This window comes from Toxotes jaculatrix, chromosome 20, assembly GCF_017976425.1.
Source record: "Toxotes jaculatrix isolate fToxJac2 chromosome 20, fToxJac2.pri, whole genome shotgun sequence".
Classification (NCBI taxonomy): Eukaryota; Metazoa; Chordata; class Actinopteri; family Toxotidae; genus Toxotes; species Toxotes jaculatrix.
In genome coordinates this window covers 5,210,802-5,229,269 of record NC_054413.1, presented here as the reverse complement: position 1 = coordinate 5,229,269, position 18,468 = coordinate 5,210,802, and the positions used below count along the sequence as shown (strand labels likewise).

General features: G+C 41.8%; 1 protein-coding gene across 3 annotated transcripts in view; it reads right to left on the bottom strand.

Annotated features, from left to right (window-relative positions):
- Nucleotides 1-445: 445 nt before the first annotated feature.
- tmem108 (transmembrane protein 108) overlaps nucleotides 446-18,468 on the bottom strand; it is a 41,215-nt gene continuing 23,192 nt past the window's right edge. For all 3 annotated transcript variants that reach the window (XM_041065792.1, XM_041065791.1, XM_041065793.1), the window contains exons 2-5: nucleotides 16,785-16,868; nucleotides 5,932-7,194; nucleotides 5,044-5,195; nucleotides 446-2,886 (exon numbers count right to left, since the gene is read on the bottom strand). In XM_041065792.1, coding sequence (XP_040921726.1) covers nucleotides 2,770-2,886; nucleotides 5,044-5,195; nucleotides 5,932-7,194; nucleotides 16,785-16,824 — 1,572 coding nt within the window. In that variant the 5' untranslated portion in view covers nucleotides 16,825-16,868 and the 3' untranslated portion in view covers nucleotides 446-2,769. The remainder of the gene's footprint in view (nucleotides 2,887-5,043; nucleotides 5,196-5,931; nucleotides 7,195-16,784; nucleotides 16,869-18,468) is intronic.

Genomic DNA, 18,468 nt, shown 5'->3' with positions numbered 1-18,468 from the left:
GAGCATTAAAAGAAAAGACATTTTCAAAAGTTGAATTGTCATGTTTTGCCTGATTTGAACAGGTCTACAAATCTGGAAATAATAATCACTTCAAATTAAGCCTCTCCTCAGCAGTAAAGCAGGTTTGTAAACAGATTATTGAACTGACGTCATATTCCCAAAGCTGGAGGTCACTTGACCAGATGAAGCACAAAGAGAAAATTCCAGCTCACTACATCAATGGTTGTGCTGTGGTCAGCAAGACTGTTTACACTGCTTTGTTATGTAACTAGCAGGTGTGATATCTAACTCACACGTACTGTAGGTTTGTTGCTTGACATCATTGTTCTGGAAGTACTGTCCAAAATCAGTCAGCCATGGCAAAATATGAGGAACTTTGCCCACTGATTAAATTTAGTTCTCAAGAGAACAAATCAAAGTTAAAAGACAGTGGTGTTTTTTTTTGTTTGTTTTATTGCTCAGCAGTAAAAAGTACAGTGTATACTACAGTACAAAAAATACATAATGTTGAACACTGCTCCACCGTGCCACTGAACGTTTTGTAAAATATCCACTTTTTGAGCGTGCAAAACAACAAGCCCAGCTGTGAGCATCCAATGCAGGAAATATCAATATGTTTAACCGTGTTATTGATCGTCACCGCTTCAATCAGTGACTTCAGAACAACATCGCACAATGCAGAAAATCTTTAGCGACAATAGAGGCAGGCAGCATCGATTATTGAATAAAACTGCAGCGATGCAAAGTAAAACATGATAGAAGGACCACAGGTTCAGTAATTAAACAAAATATTCAAACGCCTCTGTATGTGCTCACAGTAAATATTCAGCATACATTTTTTGTGTCAGTGTTTTTATTGGTTGAGATTTTTGACAGCCTCTAACACACGTTATGTGGTCCAATAACTGATTCACAATCATTCAACATTTCAACAAACACAGTTTGCATGGATGGACAAACACGTTATTTATGGGGGGAAGGAGACACAGGAGCAAGGGATGGTCTAATTGTTTCCTACAGCGCTGAGAAAATCTTTCTCAAACTGGGCAATAACCAGTAGCCACTCCACAAGACAAGAGACAGACAGAAACACACATACAGAAGCACACACACAGACACACACACACAGAGAAACAGATAAACTGAGCTGAGATGATACAAAGTCTTGTTTGTCTTAAAGTAACAGTGATATTTGGTTAAGGGGGCAGCACATTTCAGCTCGTCCATACACACTTCACTGGACACTCACACAATACGCTTACATGCACGAAGAAGGCATTCACACACACATACTGATATATAAAGGGCCAACATAAAGAATTAAGACATCTATGTGGTCCCTCTTAAGAGAAGCTGGTGACACATGAGGGGGAAAGCCATTTCAAGTCAGTTCCGTTTGACTGACAGATGCACCATCATTCAGAGATGTAGACACCAAATCCTCCAAATAGTTTGCTCAAATTCACAATTAAAATCCAGGCTCGTATTTATCAAACTGCTCACAGATAAAAGTTAAAGTCCTCCACTTTTACTCCTACTTTCAAACTTTCAAAGAATAAAACCTATTCATTTTTTTATGACTTAAAATGAAAATCTTACCTTTTAAAGAGCCCCAGAGGTGCTTTTAATTTGGTTAAAAAGCGGCCTTCAGCCAAGGTGACTTCAGAGACAGTGGTGAACACATGCTTTAAGGATCATGTTTTAAAATGATGCATTTTTTCCTGCATTTATCAGGGGTGCAAACAACACCTGCAATCTTTTTGTTTACATTTCATCTTATATCCTCATTTCTAATCCTTACTTATAATGTATGCATCCTGCATTTGTAACCTTTAAAACTTCTTTTAATGTTAGATTTTATACTCTGCTATGTTCTGTCGCTTTATAAATAAATGATTAATATTATTATTTTAAAAATTATTGCATATTATAAAAATATGATTGTTACATTTTAATTGATATGGGAGATGCTAATACGGGAGATGCTAATACTTCCACACAAAGACAATGAACTTTAAAAAAAATGTAAATCACATACATGAGAAAAACATATCACTGTGGAAAATATGAGGATGTTTTCTAAAGAATGAAAAATGAGGCAAATGCAGGTTAAATCCTTGTCTCTGATTGGCTATTCCTGCCCTGAGCATACACATGATTAATCATGTAATCACTTGAGAGTTGTTCATAAAGGTGACAACTTTTACAACGGACTTCTTCAACCTGATGGCTTTTTGGAGCATTCTTAACTTTCTTAGAAGTTTGATAAATACACACCCTGATTTCATCTGCGGTATTTTGCCAAATATCTCTGTCCCCCATTTTGTAGGTGCTATATTCAAGTTCAACAGGCTGTAAGTATTTTGGGATTGATTTTAAAGGAAAAAATAAAATTACAAAGAACAGCTTTTATGTTTTCATAGCACGTTTCTCTCTCTAAAGCAGATTTCATGTGGCAACATTCACAGTGCACTCGCCATCAAGCCACTGTAATGAAACAAAACCACATATACTCTATTTTATAAAGACAATAAAAACCTTTTATCACAATTAAGCCTTTTGTAGAAAATGTACATCAGAAAAATATGCAGGTGCATCCTCATAGTAAATAGTGTCTGTTTACATCGCTCTCCTTTCAGGTTGCTCTTTGTGTTTATAATATACAGTATAAAGTCAAAGTCTCTGAATATTTACCACATATATAAAATAGACAACAACAGCAGGGGGAGTAGAAGAGGAGAATCCAACAGTGTCTCTCGTTTTCTCTCTCTAGATGGCAGAAGCTTTGTCTCTGTTGATGAAGAGGGTCTCCTGGCAGAAAGGGTTAACCAGGACCACACTGCTGCCGCTGTAGTCCCCATTTGGGGGTAGACAGGTGTCATGCTCCTGCACAAGGACACACATATGCACACACAGGAAAAAAAGAATAAAACATTTAGCGCAGGCGCCTAACTGTTAAACAATAGCTGTGATTCATGGTTCACGCTTCAGGGCTCACCATTAGGACACACGCTGCAGTCTACTGTATCTAAGTCATTCTACAGGCAAGAAGCAGAGTCAGACAGTTTGGTGTTAAAGCAAACAGAATAAAATATGGGTTTGCTGCTCCCTGGGGCTTTTAAGGAGATGGTGAACAAAGATATCTGACAAAGCTAGATGAACAGAGATACAAAGGGGGGAAGATGTAAAAGCTTCATGGGAGGAGAGACAAAAGGGAGGGATGACTCAGAAGAAGCAAGGCAACAGAGAGATTTCATGTGGAGGGGGGGAGTGATGTAGAAATGGTTGTTGATGGTGAGTCAGCAGTAATGAGGCAGTGCTGGAGGAGGGATGTGTGAAAAACAAAATTATTTGTTTTACAGCGGGACTGAGGCCATTTTACCAGCAGGATCCAATCAAATCACATTAATATTTTCATTTAGGCTTACAATCATTTCTCCCACAGCTCTCTCATTTACCTATAGCACTGGGGAAGCTAAAAGGTTGCTGCTCTACAGAGACAGGTAAAGCAGGGGAAAACAACACCTGGGTGTCACCAGGGGCATCCTACACATGATCCAACCTCAGCTTCCCTCTCCTGATGCCCCCAGAGGTGGCAAAGGAATGCAAATTGTGCAATGGTGGAGGAATAAAAGAAAGGAGACAAACACAGCGAAATGGTCACTGGACAGAAGACAACATAAAAACATGCAAACTGAACAAAGCAACGATAAATAAAAATGATATGTGAAAGAGGAGAAGGGAAACTGGGGGTTTAATACTGACTCAAATCCATGTGACCGTTATATACAGCAATATCCAACAGATGGTGCTGTAATGCACCAAAAAACCCAGACGCTGCACAAGCTGTTCCCCCATTAGAATGCTTTACCACTGGGCAACAATGACAACCTTTGGCTTGTGTGAGTCTAAATATGATCTTGCTATTTTTTCTTAATACAAAAAAAGAACAAATATTCATGTGGAAATTGACAGAAATGTGAAGGGGATAGAAAAAATAAGGTAAACACTCCAGGGAAAAAGATTCAAGCAATAAAATCTTGCCATTGACACTTAACAAAAACTACGCAAAAAATGTAGAATATTTCTATTTGATGTATTGCTATAGCCATAAAAATGGAGCCTTGGCTTATTATAAACATCATATGCAGTAGCTTCAATGAAGAGCTGGAAGCTAAAACAGGCTAAGGCACAATATTACATGACATGATAACACAATATTAGATATTTATTTTTTATATTTAATAATTCTAAAACTTCTTAGTGGAAAAAAAAGTAAATTGTAAGTTAAGGGGTCAGAAGACTTCACTATGTGTATTTTCAAAGTTATATGTACAATATGAAAACCTAACCTTTTGATATTAATATTTTTAATATCTTCTTGTTGTTGTTACTGTCTTAGGAGCCCATATTGACTGGGCACTCTGATAAACCCATCAATCAATGTAGATGAACTGATAAATATTGCTAACCTCATATTACCTGTGTTTACAGTGTTGTATGTTACCTAAACACTCTCTCGAGAATCAATCCATATGAATCAATTAATATGATCATCACACCAGCCAAATAATGCTGTATTATTAGCCTGTACATACACATTCAGTTGATATAAAGGTTAGAAATTTTGCAGAGAAATGACATCAGCTGGACGGGGTTTGTGCCATACTGAAGAATTCAGCAACGTAATGCTTCAGCTAGAACTTCTAAAGCCACGAGGTATGGATTCATATTAATGCTATGCTGCTATTCTCTTAATTTTAATTAAAAAAAATAGCAGATGTGAGAAGATGTCTAAGAATCATTACTCTAACATGTTTCCTTTTGCTTGTTCCAAATAGCGTCCCTATAAACTGTAGTAATACAGTGCCACTTCAGACCTCACGGCTTTGCTGACAGGGCAGATTGGACATGGATCCTCTTGTTGTTTCCATACTCATTAAAATCATTCTGCTGACTGATAGTGAAATGTCAAGTAAACGTCCCACAACTTGAGTGCGCAGTGTTGTATTCTAATAGAGACAGTGTGCCAGTAGTTTGTACCTCACTCTCCAGAGTGTGTATCTCTCTGGGCAGCTCCACAGCGTGCCTACTGAAGTAGTCCATGGTGATGGCATTGTTCCAGTAGCTGAGGTTGTTCTCCTGACTTGACGACTTCTTCTTCCTCCTCATACAGCACACAGTCAACAGCACAGCTATGGCAGGCAGAGGCAGAAAAGGAAAATAAGGGTTAGTGCAGCATTTGGAAGAGATGCTGCTTCAAATAGCCCCTGAAAGCGCCCACACGAGCTGCTAAGGTAGAGGCTGTCATGATTCAGGACAATATGCCACTGGTAGAATAAATTGTGGTGGAAAGAAAAAAACATTCCACCCTAAAATGCTGTTAGAAATGGCTGTTGGTGATGTGCCTTGTAGTGGCTTTGAGATATCTGACATAACTAAGCTGTCAAGTCTCTCAAAAACAAATGGCAAGGACAAACGTTAAGGAATCATACAAGAAAAAAGTGTCATCAAAGGGGAAGAAGTTCTTATTTCTCCAGCTCTAATGGACCAAAACATTGTGTTTTTCCTAAGGTACAGCTCCTACTGCTTGATACTTGTTATTATGCTATTTCACTGTCTCCAGTTTAATGCAGAAAGATCAGGCCCTGAAGGATGTCTGATGGCTGTCATAAGAAAGGAAGTCAAAGTTTTCTTTACTTTTCTTCTCTTCTTTTCATGTGTTAGATGATAAGATTGATTACTCTCTCTTATCTGTCTGTCAAATTTAAAGATCTGCCAGTGACGGCTAGCAGATCTTCTCATCTAACTCTCACCAATAAAGAAAATAAGCCAGTTTCTAAAAATGTTGAACTATTCCTTTTGTATTAGAACTTTTCTTTTACATTCATTAATTCGATCTTTTTTGTACTTTTCTCTGGCTTTACTTACAACATGAGGACACAGGCACGCTAATGGCCAGCACAATCCACACAATGTCCATCCTGCTCAAGCAGATGGTCATGCGGGATAGCGGGGATTCAACAGTGGGGCCCGAGCTGTTGCCGACTGTCCAGGGGTCCTGGGTGGTGGCAGGCACCTGCCTGTTCAGGAAGTTCCTGCTGGCTGTGGACGGGGCCTCGGAGCTGTTCCCCTCGACTGAGCTGCTGTTTAAGAGCAGCCCTCCATATGTAGTCACATTCCCCAACGACTGTCCCAGAGGGGGATTGTCTGTGCCGGGACTTCGAACAACCTGACCATGAACCTCCTCACCGGTGGTCTTGTTGAGTGCAGTGTGGTTGTTTGGGATGACTGTGGGATTCTGTGTTTTGAGTCTGCGCTCAGTGGACAGGGTCGGGGTGGCTGCAGTGGAAGTCTGATTCTCTGGTGGGCTCTCAAGTGGAGAAACGGACCTTGCATTTGGGTCTACTGCCAGCCCGCTAGTGGGGGACTCGTTCCCTGCACGCACCTCCCTCAGGGTGATAGCGTGGCGTGCAGCCACCTCTGGAACACCCCGAGCATGCTCCCTGAGTTTCAGGCCGAGTGCACGGTCACCATCGATTGATGAGGGCTGGAGATCTGGAACATGCTGGCTGGGGTCAGTGGGTTCCTCCACGATCAACTTCTGAGGCTCTACATGGTGTCCAGCGAGTGTATCTCCTCTGTCTGATCCAGAGCTGGACATAAGAGCCAGGGGGTTTGGAGCACGTCTGGCAGTAGATTCCAAATCTATAATTGGGACTGCTGTGCTGAGAAATTTAGGGCTGCTGCTGCTGGCCTGGTTAGTGCTGACTGTAACTGGGTTATGGACTTGAGGAACCCTGACCAATTTGTGCATGTGGCCTTGGTTTACAATATCAGAGCTCAGCTCTTGGGGCTGATTAACCCAGCTTTCAGTGCTCACAGTGGTTGGGGTGACAACATTTGTGTCATGAGTGGGAGGGTCTTCATGGGCCAAACTGGAGGCTTGGGTGGTGTGAAGCCAGGCTGAAGGGTGGAGGGTGATGATGTTTGTGGGTTGAGTTCCTTCTTTGGATGACCATTCCCTGCCGCTGGAGCCTTCCTGACGCCAGTCCAAGTGGGGAGATTTGGGGGGAGAAAGGGGGTTGCTGTGGCTGGCTGCCATGGAGACAGAGTCCTGGGACATATGGCTGAGGTACAGCTCCTGTGCTGATGATACCAGTGCTACTGGCAGTGCTAGGAATGCTAGAACACCTGCAGAGAAAAAGAGAAAGCTCACGGTTAGCACTTGGTACTATAGAATATCCTTTAGCTTCATTAATTACTGGATAATTTCTGTGTAAGTGTGTATTTTCTGCATGTCTCCCATGAATCCTGCTTTGCAAAGCTAGACACAAATGCAGCCGGGCACCTGAAACTGACTGCTCAGGTGTTCAGAAGGGATGTGTAGCCTTATCTTGCATTCATTACACCCCTCAGCCTTTAATCTCATGAACCGCTGTTGTTTGTCACTCCCCTAGTTTAACTAGACTGCTTTATTAACTGCATTATTCACTAGACAAGTTCCATGGTGTGTAACCACGCATGTATGAGGTGGCAGCTGGGACTGGGAGGATGTGTCTGTCATTAGATGTAGAGTTCAAACAAAGTTGTATCAGTTTTGTTACTGTGCAGAGACGCTTCAGTGAGCCCACTTTCCACCGAGGTAATAAAATAACAAGCAATTACTTGATTTTAATCTCCAAATAACACTGCACAAAATCACTGAATGTATTCTATTTTGTCTTGAAGGCCTTGTCTTCTTAATTTATTTCTCATTCTCAGTTTTGATAATTTTCTAGAATTTAGAAATAAGGTGTCCTTTGTTATCCAGATCCACTGCTGCCAAGAACATGTCAATTAGACACAAAATGATATTTTTACAGGGAACACAGTAGATAAGTTCAGAAGTCATATTGTCAAAATCTCCTATGCTAAAACCATCTCAGAGAGCCTGACAGATTCACTTTATTGTGCTCAATCCCATAAGGAGGCAGTGTAGTGACAAGCCATTAGCAGGTGCCTGTGGGGAATATTGGTCCTATTATGTTATCCAGACAGCAAGAAAGTCATAGAGGGAGGAACGTGGAAGGGCTTATTAATTTCCCCTTTGCTCCCTCTCCTCCATCCTTTATTGATATTGTTAAACACAGCTAATGTGGCACATTAGCAGAGCGCCCATCGAGTGGATTCTGTGCATTTAGCTGAGAAAGGAACATGCATTAACGCAAAGCTACTTTCACTGACATTCCTGTCTGAATGAGGTTATGTAGCATGTTCTTGCCACAGGATGGTAAACTGTTATATTAACACACAGTATACTGTAGCCTATGTATATTGTCAAAAACAGTATACACTAATAAGAGACAGTCTTACAGATGCACACTCCCTTCAAAGGCCTGGACGGGTATCTTGGTTGTGTCAAAGAAAAGCTTCAAGACAGAGGAACATTTTTAAAAAATTAAAAATATATGGATGTGCAGAGGTGGATATCCATGAGGTATCTGCAATATACAGCTTTGAAGGGGAAGAATTAAGGATAGTGATTATGACTACATTGTTCTGGCATTCTTAAAATGCCCCCAAAAAACAAGGGTGATACAAAACACACAGCCTAAAGCAACCCATGTGGCCTAGATGTTGTGGCCATCGTTTAACTATGTTGCTCCCTCAGTAACTATGGAAACCAAGTTTCCATTTACAAGAGGGGCAGAGGAGAGGGAGATGGGAGAGGAGGTGAGAAGAGAGATCTGTTGAACATCTAAAAAGAATGCGGGTACAAAAGCATAGATCAGAGGAAAAACAATTGATTTTTAAAATCTAACAGCCCGAGCAACAGTCAGCGTCTCTAATCACATTTCTCTTTACCATTGAAAGATTCCTCATCTCTTTACTCTTTGTTCACTGGAGTATTTGAATTAAACCACACCAAAAAACCCAAAGCACTGACTATTTAAACTTAGCCTCTGAATCATTAATCATAGTCCCTCATACTCAATCACATAGACTACCAGGATGGAGGATCCGGGCCCTGTCTTCCATTAACCAAGCCTGTCACGTCTCTAATCCATGGAGACCACTCCAGACCCATATCTGAGGAGATAACGCACATGGTCATCCTTGATTTATGACTGCTCGTCTTTCCTGAGATGATCTCTTAGGCGGGGAAATGGAACAAGAACAAACCCAACCTATCAAAGTTTAAATGTACAAGCCATTGCTGATCACTGGTAATGTAAATAGTGGTCACATTAGGACAAATCCTGAGGATAAATCCCTTTACAATGTTCACAAGACATTACATTTCAAAACCATAAAACAAAGCTATTCTATACTGGAGAAGGTGCATGAACAAAGACACAAAAAGAAATAAAAACAAAAAGACTAAATCTGAGTAAAAGATAAAAGCATTAGTGCAGCACAAAATCATAAAATATTACACACTAACTTTTAAGATGGGAAGGGCATGCTCACATGTCACTGTATAATGTGGAGACTTAGAGCTGAAGCGAGGGAGAGTGATAATTATGTTTTTCATCGCTAAAAAAAAAGTAGATAAAAGAGATAATAGAGGCCAAATAATTACCATGCCGTGGTCTGGCTTGAGTCATACCTTCAATCAGTACCCAGACCTGGCTGTCACAACCTGGCAACCTGACACTCTGTTGCCACTGAATAAAACATAATACCCTGACTCCCTTTCCAAACAAGGTTATATCAGAAATGGGCAAACTAAATGCTCTGGCACACACAAAAACAGGAACACATTCTTCTGATTTGCCCAGATAATCAGAGAAGATGTGGCCTCACCCTGATCTGTAACCAACATGGAGATTAATATTCATGTAGTTTAGTTAAATCATGTTTTATTAAAGATCACATCTAAAATGTTAAAGGGGAGAATCTGCTTTTAAAGTTAGCATACACTCAGACACGTGACTGCCCATATGTTCATTAATGCTGAATATGTTCTGAGGAAAAAACTTGACCTTAGGTTCGTTATCAGACGATGTGTTGGCTTCTTAGATTAATTAGTTGTTTGACTTCAGCAGGAAACACAAAATCTCATTATTGTGGGTCATTAAAATAAAGAAATGTGTGTAAGGCGTACACACGTTCTTTTCGTGACGCCTATGGCTGGTAAATATTACTTAATAAATCCTGTATTGATTTAGTTATGAGCAAAGTTTTTCCTGTAAATTTTCTGTAATTTTCAGCCTTGCATCTAATATTAGCCTTAGACAGCATGTTTAATGAGTGAAAAATAAACGGGACACGGAGCAGTAGCTTGTCCAGCAGCAACCGCTTCTGCATTTTTGTCTGAAACATGGTTAAACCTGAATGTCAGCCATGCAAGAAAAGACTGTTGCATTTCTAAATACTAACTTAGGAATTAACTGAATATATCCATGTCTAAGCTTTCATGTTTTCCACCTCTCCGCTGTGAGTGTGTCCTTGATTGTTTGTAATCAGAAATCCGTCCATAGTGACCTATACAGTGTTGGTTACATTGCTGAATTTGTGTATGTGTGTGCAGGGATTGCATGTGTATCTGTGTGTTTTCACACGTGCTCTGTGTTGCGCACTGAGGCAAATGGGTGTAATTTGTCACAACGTCTGCGCGCCAGGCTGATGGAGTGAGAGCGTAAGCAGGGTGAACGCAGACAGAGAGCCAGGCCCTGCCTCCACAAAGACATGCAGCTGAGAAGCAGGCGCAGGGAGTGAATTAACAAGAGAAATGATTGAAAAGGCCCAAGAAGTGAACTGAGCTTCATGAAGATCCATTATTGAGTTGAAGCAGTGGGAAGAACATGAGAAAATTGGATGGAAATTGGATGGAAAAGGGGGAAGATGCAAAGAGGAGGCCAGACCAGATCAGAGGTGTAGTGCGGAGTAAGAGTGGGCGTTTCATCAGTGATAAGAGATGGATGAAAGCAAAAACGCTGGATTACACACATTAGACCAAGGGCCTAAAAGGACACTCAAAGGAAAATAAGGTGTGAGAGATATGGGAATATAGGAGGTGCTTTTTGAAACATTTGTCTTGCTCAGCAACATTCGTCTACTCAGCATGATTTTTTTTTTCCCACTATTGTGCCTGTTGGCTGTTTTTGGCCTGACATGATATTTTCTCACGAGCATGAAAAACACCCACAGAAAGAGTCAGACCATTTTCAGTAGTGATGACGCAAGGGACGAGGCAAACAACAAGAAGCCTCTGAATCTTTAACCAAAAGAGGACAAAAAAAAAAGAGCAATAACTGGAGTGAGCAGATTTCAGTAACGACATTGAATAGAAGGTCTTTCCCTTTGTCCTTCTGCTATCAGCAGGGCAGGCGGAATATCGCTAACACTGTTATCACTCACGGCAACCTGTTGCCCTCGCTATCTATATCACTCGGCTGATCATCTCAGAGTAGCACATGCTAATATTATGGAGACAAACAACACCAAGGTAAAAATTACTGAGATTAGGCCCCTATAAATTGGACGAACGGCGTCAGCCTGTTTAGCTCACGGTGTACGGAGGGAGGAGCAATTTATGCAGGAAACCTGCTGAATTAGGGCCCTTTTGAATGCATAGGAAGCTGGTGACATTCGTTGAAGTCCTCCATTGGTGCCATCAGAGGCATCAATAAATCATGTTGCAAAGCAGGATCCTGTGCACTGATCCAATGCAGGCTTTGTCCCACCAATCGTTCACTATTAAACTCAATGTCAGTGGACAGGGGCCAGAGCGGCTGTCACTGAATTTAAAGTTACACTGGTCAGATGGAAAACAACACAACATTCACTCCTGCTGATGAAATTCGGCACGCATTTTTTTTTTCATGAACCCACTTATAATCTAAGACCCCATTCCAGAGGAACAGTATTGTTAAGGTGCACTGCATCATGACTCTTCCAGTCTAATCAATCATACTGGAGCACTTAGTGTGCGGTATGCAGGCTATCAGTGCTTATGCGTCAGTCTGGCTGCATGATCAATCCTGAGGGGGGGGCTACTCGCCATGGAGGGTGGGATATTTATCTTTTTTTCTTCCCCAGGGGTCACCTCATGCTACGTGCAATGGGAGAACGATGTGGTTTGGAACGGGCACGGTGACAATCTGCCAATGAAGCAAGTGCTGGAGCCAGGCTGGTTGTGCCGCATCATCAGTGGGCAGCTGGCAGTGGCACTATTCGAATTGGAGACTCTACAGGAAGCCAAAAATAGGAGCTGCAAAATCATCCATCAATAAGGCTTGTGACGGTTCGTCAGGCTGCTCCCCTGAACTGTTACTGCTCTGTCATCTCCCTGCTCAGGCAGCATGACGGGAATAACGATAGAACTGTATGTGTAGGGAACAAAATGAGACAACGATGAGAATCTGGCCAAGGTCACCTGTTTTAAGATTAAATACCTGATAATATAGCATACAGATGTCCTGTATAATATCTTTACTAACATTGATAAACACTTTAATTATGGCTCAGTGTATTTTACCACCATCATTTTCAGAAGTCTCTGTGCTGTTTTTTGGTACCACACCTCTTTGTGGGCAATATTCTAACTTCAAAGTAAAAACAAACAAAGATCTACTCTCTCTCAGTAAATATAATCAGCCTATGTAATTAAGCAGTAATACTTTTACTGCTTTAAGCAGTAATATTTTTTTTTTTTTTTAGCTGTTCATTTATAGTTTAACATCAAGGTCTAAATGCTTTAGTGCTGTTCCTTCAGAGAAATACTGAATCATTCATATATAAAATGTTTTGTTGGCTTAAAACTACGTCTTTAAATTGCAGATTATTAACTCCCCATGGGGCTCTTACAACCTCCACATTCTGAGAGAAATGTCAAAGCCTGATTAAGACCCATGCAATCAATTCTTTATGAAAAAGAACTTTTGTCTGTTTCTACCTTCAGTTTTCCTTTTTCCTTTTTTTTTTTTTTTTTTGATGTGCCTCACCCATAAAACCAGATTGAAAGTATTAGAATAATAAATATGTCACTATACAGAGTGTGTCCATCGATAACATGGCAAAATGTCCTTGATCAAGACACAAACCCTCTGCCTGTGCTCTCATTCTAAGCTGCTCTGGACAAAACCATTAATACCTGACATGTCTTAATGCCTGAGATGTAAATGTACAAGAACTAAATGGAATTACTGTACGTGCACATCATTATCTAATGGGATAAACAAGCATAATTGCTGGTTTGGATGTGCCCGGGCATAGAATCATAACCAATAATGAAAGATGTCCTGCTCACCACCCGGCCGGCCCTCCATGGATCACATTTAGCCTCATTTATGCTAATCAGAACCACTCCGCAGTAGCAGACAAACCTCCATGGGATTCCCCCCAAATCCCTCCGGGCAAATGGAGAAGGCTTTATCTACAGCGCTCATCAGAATACCAATGAGCCTATATCACATCATAGCGGCACACACACACACCACGGCTTTGCCTCCTTAATACAAAATGAATCCATATCTCACGTTTGAGGATAAAGGCTGCCAGACCCAAATCAAAATAATCGTAAGCCTTAAATTGGGAGTTCTGTTGAAGGTAGACCAAGCCTTTAATTTTAAGCTTTGACATACTGTCAGAGCGAGCAACAGAAACAGATCAGCTCCATCAGCTTCAGGCGGACAAAACCCTTTATCAGCACCCTGACTGGAGAGCTGTCTGACTAACTGCTGGTAAGATTGGATTATCACGCCTGGACAGAGCACTGTCGGCCCGGACTGACTTCAATGGACCCACTGCACTTCAGAAACAATCACCACTACCAACAGGGCTACTAGTAGTTCTGTTAACGACTATGCACAGCTACTACTAGTACTGCTACAGTACTATAACTACCAATACGTGCCCCAGAAGACCCTGTTCAAAGTGAGATAATCTTATTTATTGTAAAAAATGTTTGGAAATGTGTCTCACTAAAGCACAATATCAGCCAAGATTAGGTCCTGTAATTTACCTAGTTGAGCTGCTTAGATCCAAATGAGCCGTGTCCAGGTTTGAATGTGAGCACAAACTGTATGAGTCTGCAAAATTTCCCTGGATGAATGTACAAAAAATAAAAAAACAAAACACAAGAATTCTACTATGCTTCTGCTTGTCTTACAACCATTACAACTATCCCTCCACCTCCTCCTCCTCCTCCTCCTCCTCCTACTACTACTACTCTACTACACCTCCTCTGGCTTTTAAACATGGTATTCATTCTCAGAACTGCATTGAGACTCAGCCTCGGGAACGTAAACTGACTCATTTGAAATGAAATGAAAAAGCAGTTTCCCTAAAAGGAAACAGCTTTTTCTTCCTGTTCGCTGATGTTGTGGAAGCGCGCTCATCTTTCATGAATGCAGCCCTTCTCATTTTAGAATAACAACTTTCTTCGTTCTCACTGCTTCCTAAACTAGCTATGCAGAGACAGAGCATTTTGAAATGTGGTTTCAGAGAAAGACATATGGGTGTATAAATAGCGTCATCTTTACAGTAGCACAAACAGACAAATTCTTTTGCTCTTGGGCGTGTTCCTCTGCCATTCTGGGTAGAGAGTCTGTCCCGTTGGGGAGAAACAGACAGATAGGGCACATCCTGTGGACCACTGGGACCGTCCTGGAGGAGGACTGGATGGGCGGAGTGGTGAAGAGGCGGAGCGGGGTGGGCTCTACAGATGTGGGCCCTGAGATAAGAGGGAAAGCTTTCGCAACAGGATAATGGCTTCCTGTTTGAATGCTCCGCAAATTGTTTGTCAGGTTACAGCAGCTTTGAACAGAGACGTGTTTATCTGAGAATCAGGCGGAGTTAGAATGCGAAAACAAGAACAACAAAGAGTCCCTGTGCTGTTTACTGGGATAATGATTTAGCAACAGCAGCAGCAACGGATCTGACAGGAAGGAGAAACATTAAACAGGAAGTTGTCTGGAATCTGGGGCGAACACAGAATTGCACGCCTGCAGTAAAACAACTCATTAGAGTCACAGACACTGACAATGATTTTGGGAGAATTTCAACATTTTTACTGGAGTTGTTGTTACAAACAACACATTTTAATCACTCAAGACAAGACAAAGCCAGACTAAGATTACTCCAGGATTGTGTACTCATTTACATTTCACACCAACTGGTCTTTCAAGTTTTTTTTTTTCAGGAGCTGATTTCAAAGCGCAATTTGCACCTTCGGAGAGGCATTTGGAAGCAACTGCCTTACTTGTTGGGCTTTGCTTTGAGGGCCAAGGTGCCAGACAAATTTTAATTTGCTAGACACAAACGATAGGTTGTCTCCATTGATTCAGGTGTACTATGTCAACACCGCATGCTCATGTAAGTATGAAGAGAATTGACACATGGAAAACAAAAAACGTAGTGGACAGAAGAGCAAGAAAAGACAGCACAGAGGGTGACCAGAGGAAAACAATGCCTGTCATGATGTGGGATCATCTGTCTTAGTTCTCCTCTATCTGCTGCATCTCCTCTCTTGCCTGCAGCCTGAGGATGTTAAGACACATCTGTCTCCTGCAGATGGCTGGTCCAGAGAGAGAAACGAGAAATGTCTCTGTACTGCACAGAGACAGGGATCTCAGGTGGGCTTCTTAGATCTGCACACTGAAAAAAGGCAACCCTGATGGCAGTGTAATGTGCCCCAGGAAACTCAGACCTCAACTGCTTTCTCCAACTGAATGCATGAAAGCAAAAGTGAACACTATGCTATCAAAGACTGGATTTACCTGGGCAAAACCAAAATAGGAGGCTCTACGATATGGTCTTATTATAAACTCTACACAAAGCCAGTCCAGAGCTTAAACTCAGACTCCCCCTCTGCAAAATACCCTCGCTCCACCTCTGCTGCAGCTTAAAGCACTTCGTTCACAACGGTCCAGTCCAAGTTTAGCACTTCTGAGGGATTGAGGCAGATTTGTCGAAGACAGGCTTTTGCTCCACTGCCCTGAGGTGGAGCTTGGGGGTGCATACCAGATATCATCGGCCTGTTTAGCTAACCATCCAGGAGCCTGGTGGGCCCCAGCCTGACCTCTATGTTCCATATTCATGTGACATTCTGTGCTGGTAGTCTGCCAGAGCTTTGTACATCCACTCCCAGAGCCTTGATCCTGCCCTCTGAATCTAAAGCAGCACAGACTCAAAGATTAACAAGAAGTAAGGAGATTCAGCACTGTATGTACAGTATGTGATACTACACACTACGACAACCTGGGGTTGCCTGAAGGGTCACCGGAAATAAAGGAATAATGTTTCATTTATGTGCAGATAGGCCACCAAGAGAATCAAGACATGTACTTGCAGAAAGCATCATTAAGCATCGACTCTGTTGAAATGTCCATGAGCAAGATGTCACATCCCGTGTGTGTTCATGTAATAACTGATTTTTCTGAAAGCTCTGATATCTCCACCATCCAAATCATGTGACGAGAACACAGCAACACCATCCTCAACCATTAAGACCCTCCTTAATCCCAGTCATGTTTAAAATGGCTCCAGTCTGTGAGACTAAAATGCGTTCTACATAACGTGTGTTGCATGGCTTTGCTTGATGGACTTTTCACACTTTCTGTTCACAGCCAAGAAGAGTTCTATATATTTGATATCTGCTGCTCATAAATAAATAACAGTAAACCAAATGAAGCTCTTATTTCTCTTAAAACAATGTTTGTCAGTTTTGTGACAACATATATTTCCTGGTTTTCTCTGTCCATAGGCAATGCTCACTGGCATGCTGGGCCCCTGGTTGCACACCCAGTTGATGCTCTCAACCCCGCACCCCAGTCCCCTCCCTTTGGTCCACTCACTCAGCAGCTGGCAGCGCAGGACCTGCAGGCTTGTCTTCATGGTATCATGTGATCCGGTTCCTCCTCTACAGTGCTCATGGTTCTCTAGTCGAGAGGGGGGGGGGGGGGCACAAGAAGAAAGAGAAGTAAGATGAAACTCAGCTCTCAGGTATCAAAACATTCAAGTCATGGTCAAGTATCAGTGTGATATACCGTGATTAGGTTTAAGCAGAGTAGACACAGAAAGGGAAGAAGGGATTGTAGACAAGATTGTGCAGCTTAACCTTGATTGTTTAATCCTTGTAATAACTGCCAGACAACAGTTACACCTCTCACAGTGGACAATATGTATTAGAAATAATGAATATTTCACAATAAAACCCGGAGTGGGATTGCAGTGGTGGTCAGCCTCAGCTGCCAGGCTTCAGATCAGCAGTGGCATCCTACAGACTATACTGGTCAGTAAAACCAATTACAGAGCATTAAACATTGACCAGTAAGCCTTGTTCTGAGATAGTCACTGCATGTGTATCAGCGAGACAAGTACCCAAGGGTGCTCTTTAGGACAATGACTCACTGATGGCCTTCTGCAAAATGAAAGGCCACACACACACACACACACACATCTCCTTTCACTTCTAGAGGGGTGTGTGCGTGTGTGCATGTATGCTTCTCCGGGTGGAAATGCCATTGGGCAACACACATGCCCACATCACTCACCCGCACAATCCACACAAATAGACACATGCCTCTAAAGAAGTGAATTTGAACACACACACACACACACACACACCTAAGCACCCTTCACCCTACCTGCATGAATAATCTGTTCTGTGTGTGACGTGTGAAATTGGATTTGTGCCTCCCAGGACGAAGGGTCTGGTTGCAGGCAACCTGTGTTTCTGTGGGAGATGTGCGAGATGAGAGGGACAGACAACAAAAGCACAGGGTTCTGATCCTTTCATAAGGCTTTATTTCTCATAAATGCAGCCCTGCTCTGGAGTCAGAGAGGAGGCAACACACTTCATCTGAGTCACCGTGTTTATATTGCTGCCACAGAGGCAACCTTTTAATGCCTGTAAACTACGTGGAGCTATAAATCTGAACGATACAAGGACAGAATATTTTGGGATTTTTGAGAGCACTGTTGACCGCTGCAGGTGGAGCTGAACATGTGCAGGCATGATGCAGTGAAGTGTTTATATTTATATACAACAGTGGTCTTTTTATAGTAGTCCATCTTCTGACTGACTGATGACTAAAATGCACAACACAACAAAAAAAAGCAAGAAATTGTAATTGAATTTCGGTACGTCAAAAAATCAAAAGCATGACAAATTAGAAAAACTCTTCTCTGTTTCTCCTCATTCTCCACTCTTTTATTACAACTGAGAAATAAAGAATAAAATGAATGAAAACAAAAATGTCTTTTTGTTCCAAGTATTTAAAAAAAATGAAAACAGAGATGCTGGCTGCTTCACCACCCTTAACTCACAGCTTTGACTATAATGGCGAGCGCTCGGGTCGTAATATCGAGCAAGTAATGGCAAAAGAGATGAGGCTGCAAGAACACAGTAGTAGCAGAAGCAGAAAATGAAATGAATTTTCCCAGCTTCACATCTGAAGCAATGACACTAGCTGCAACCGTCCCAAACCCATACCAGCATCCTCTCTCAGCAACATCATAAGGCTGCCGTGTTAGCAA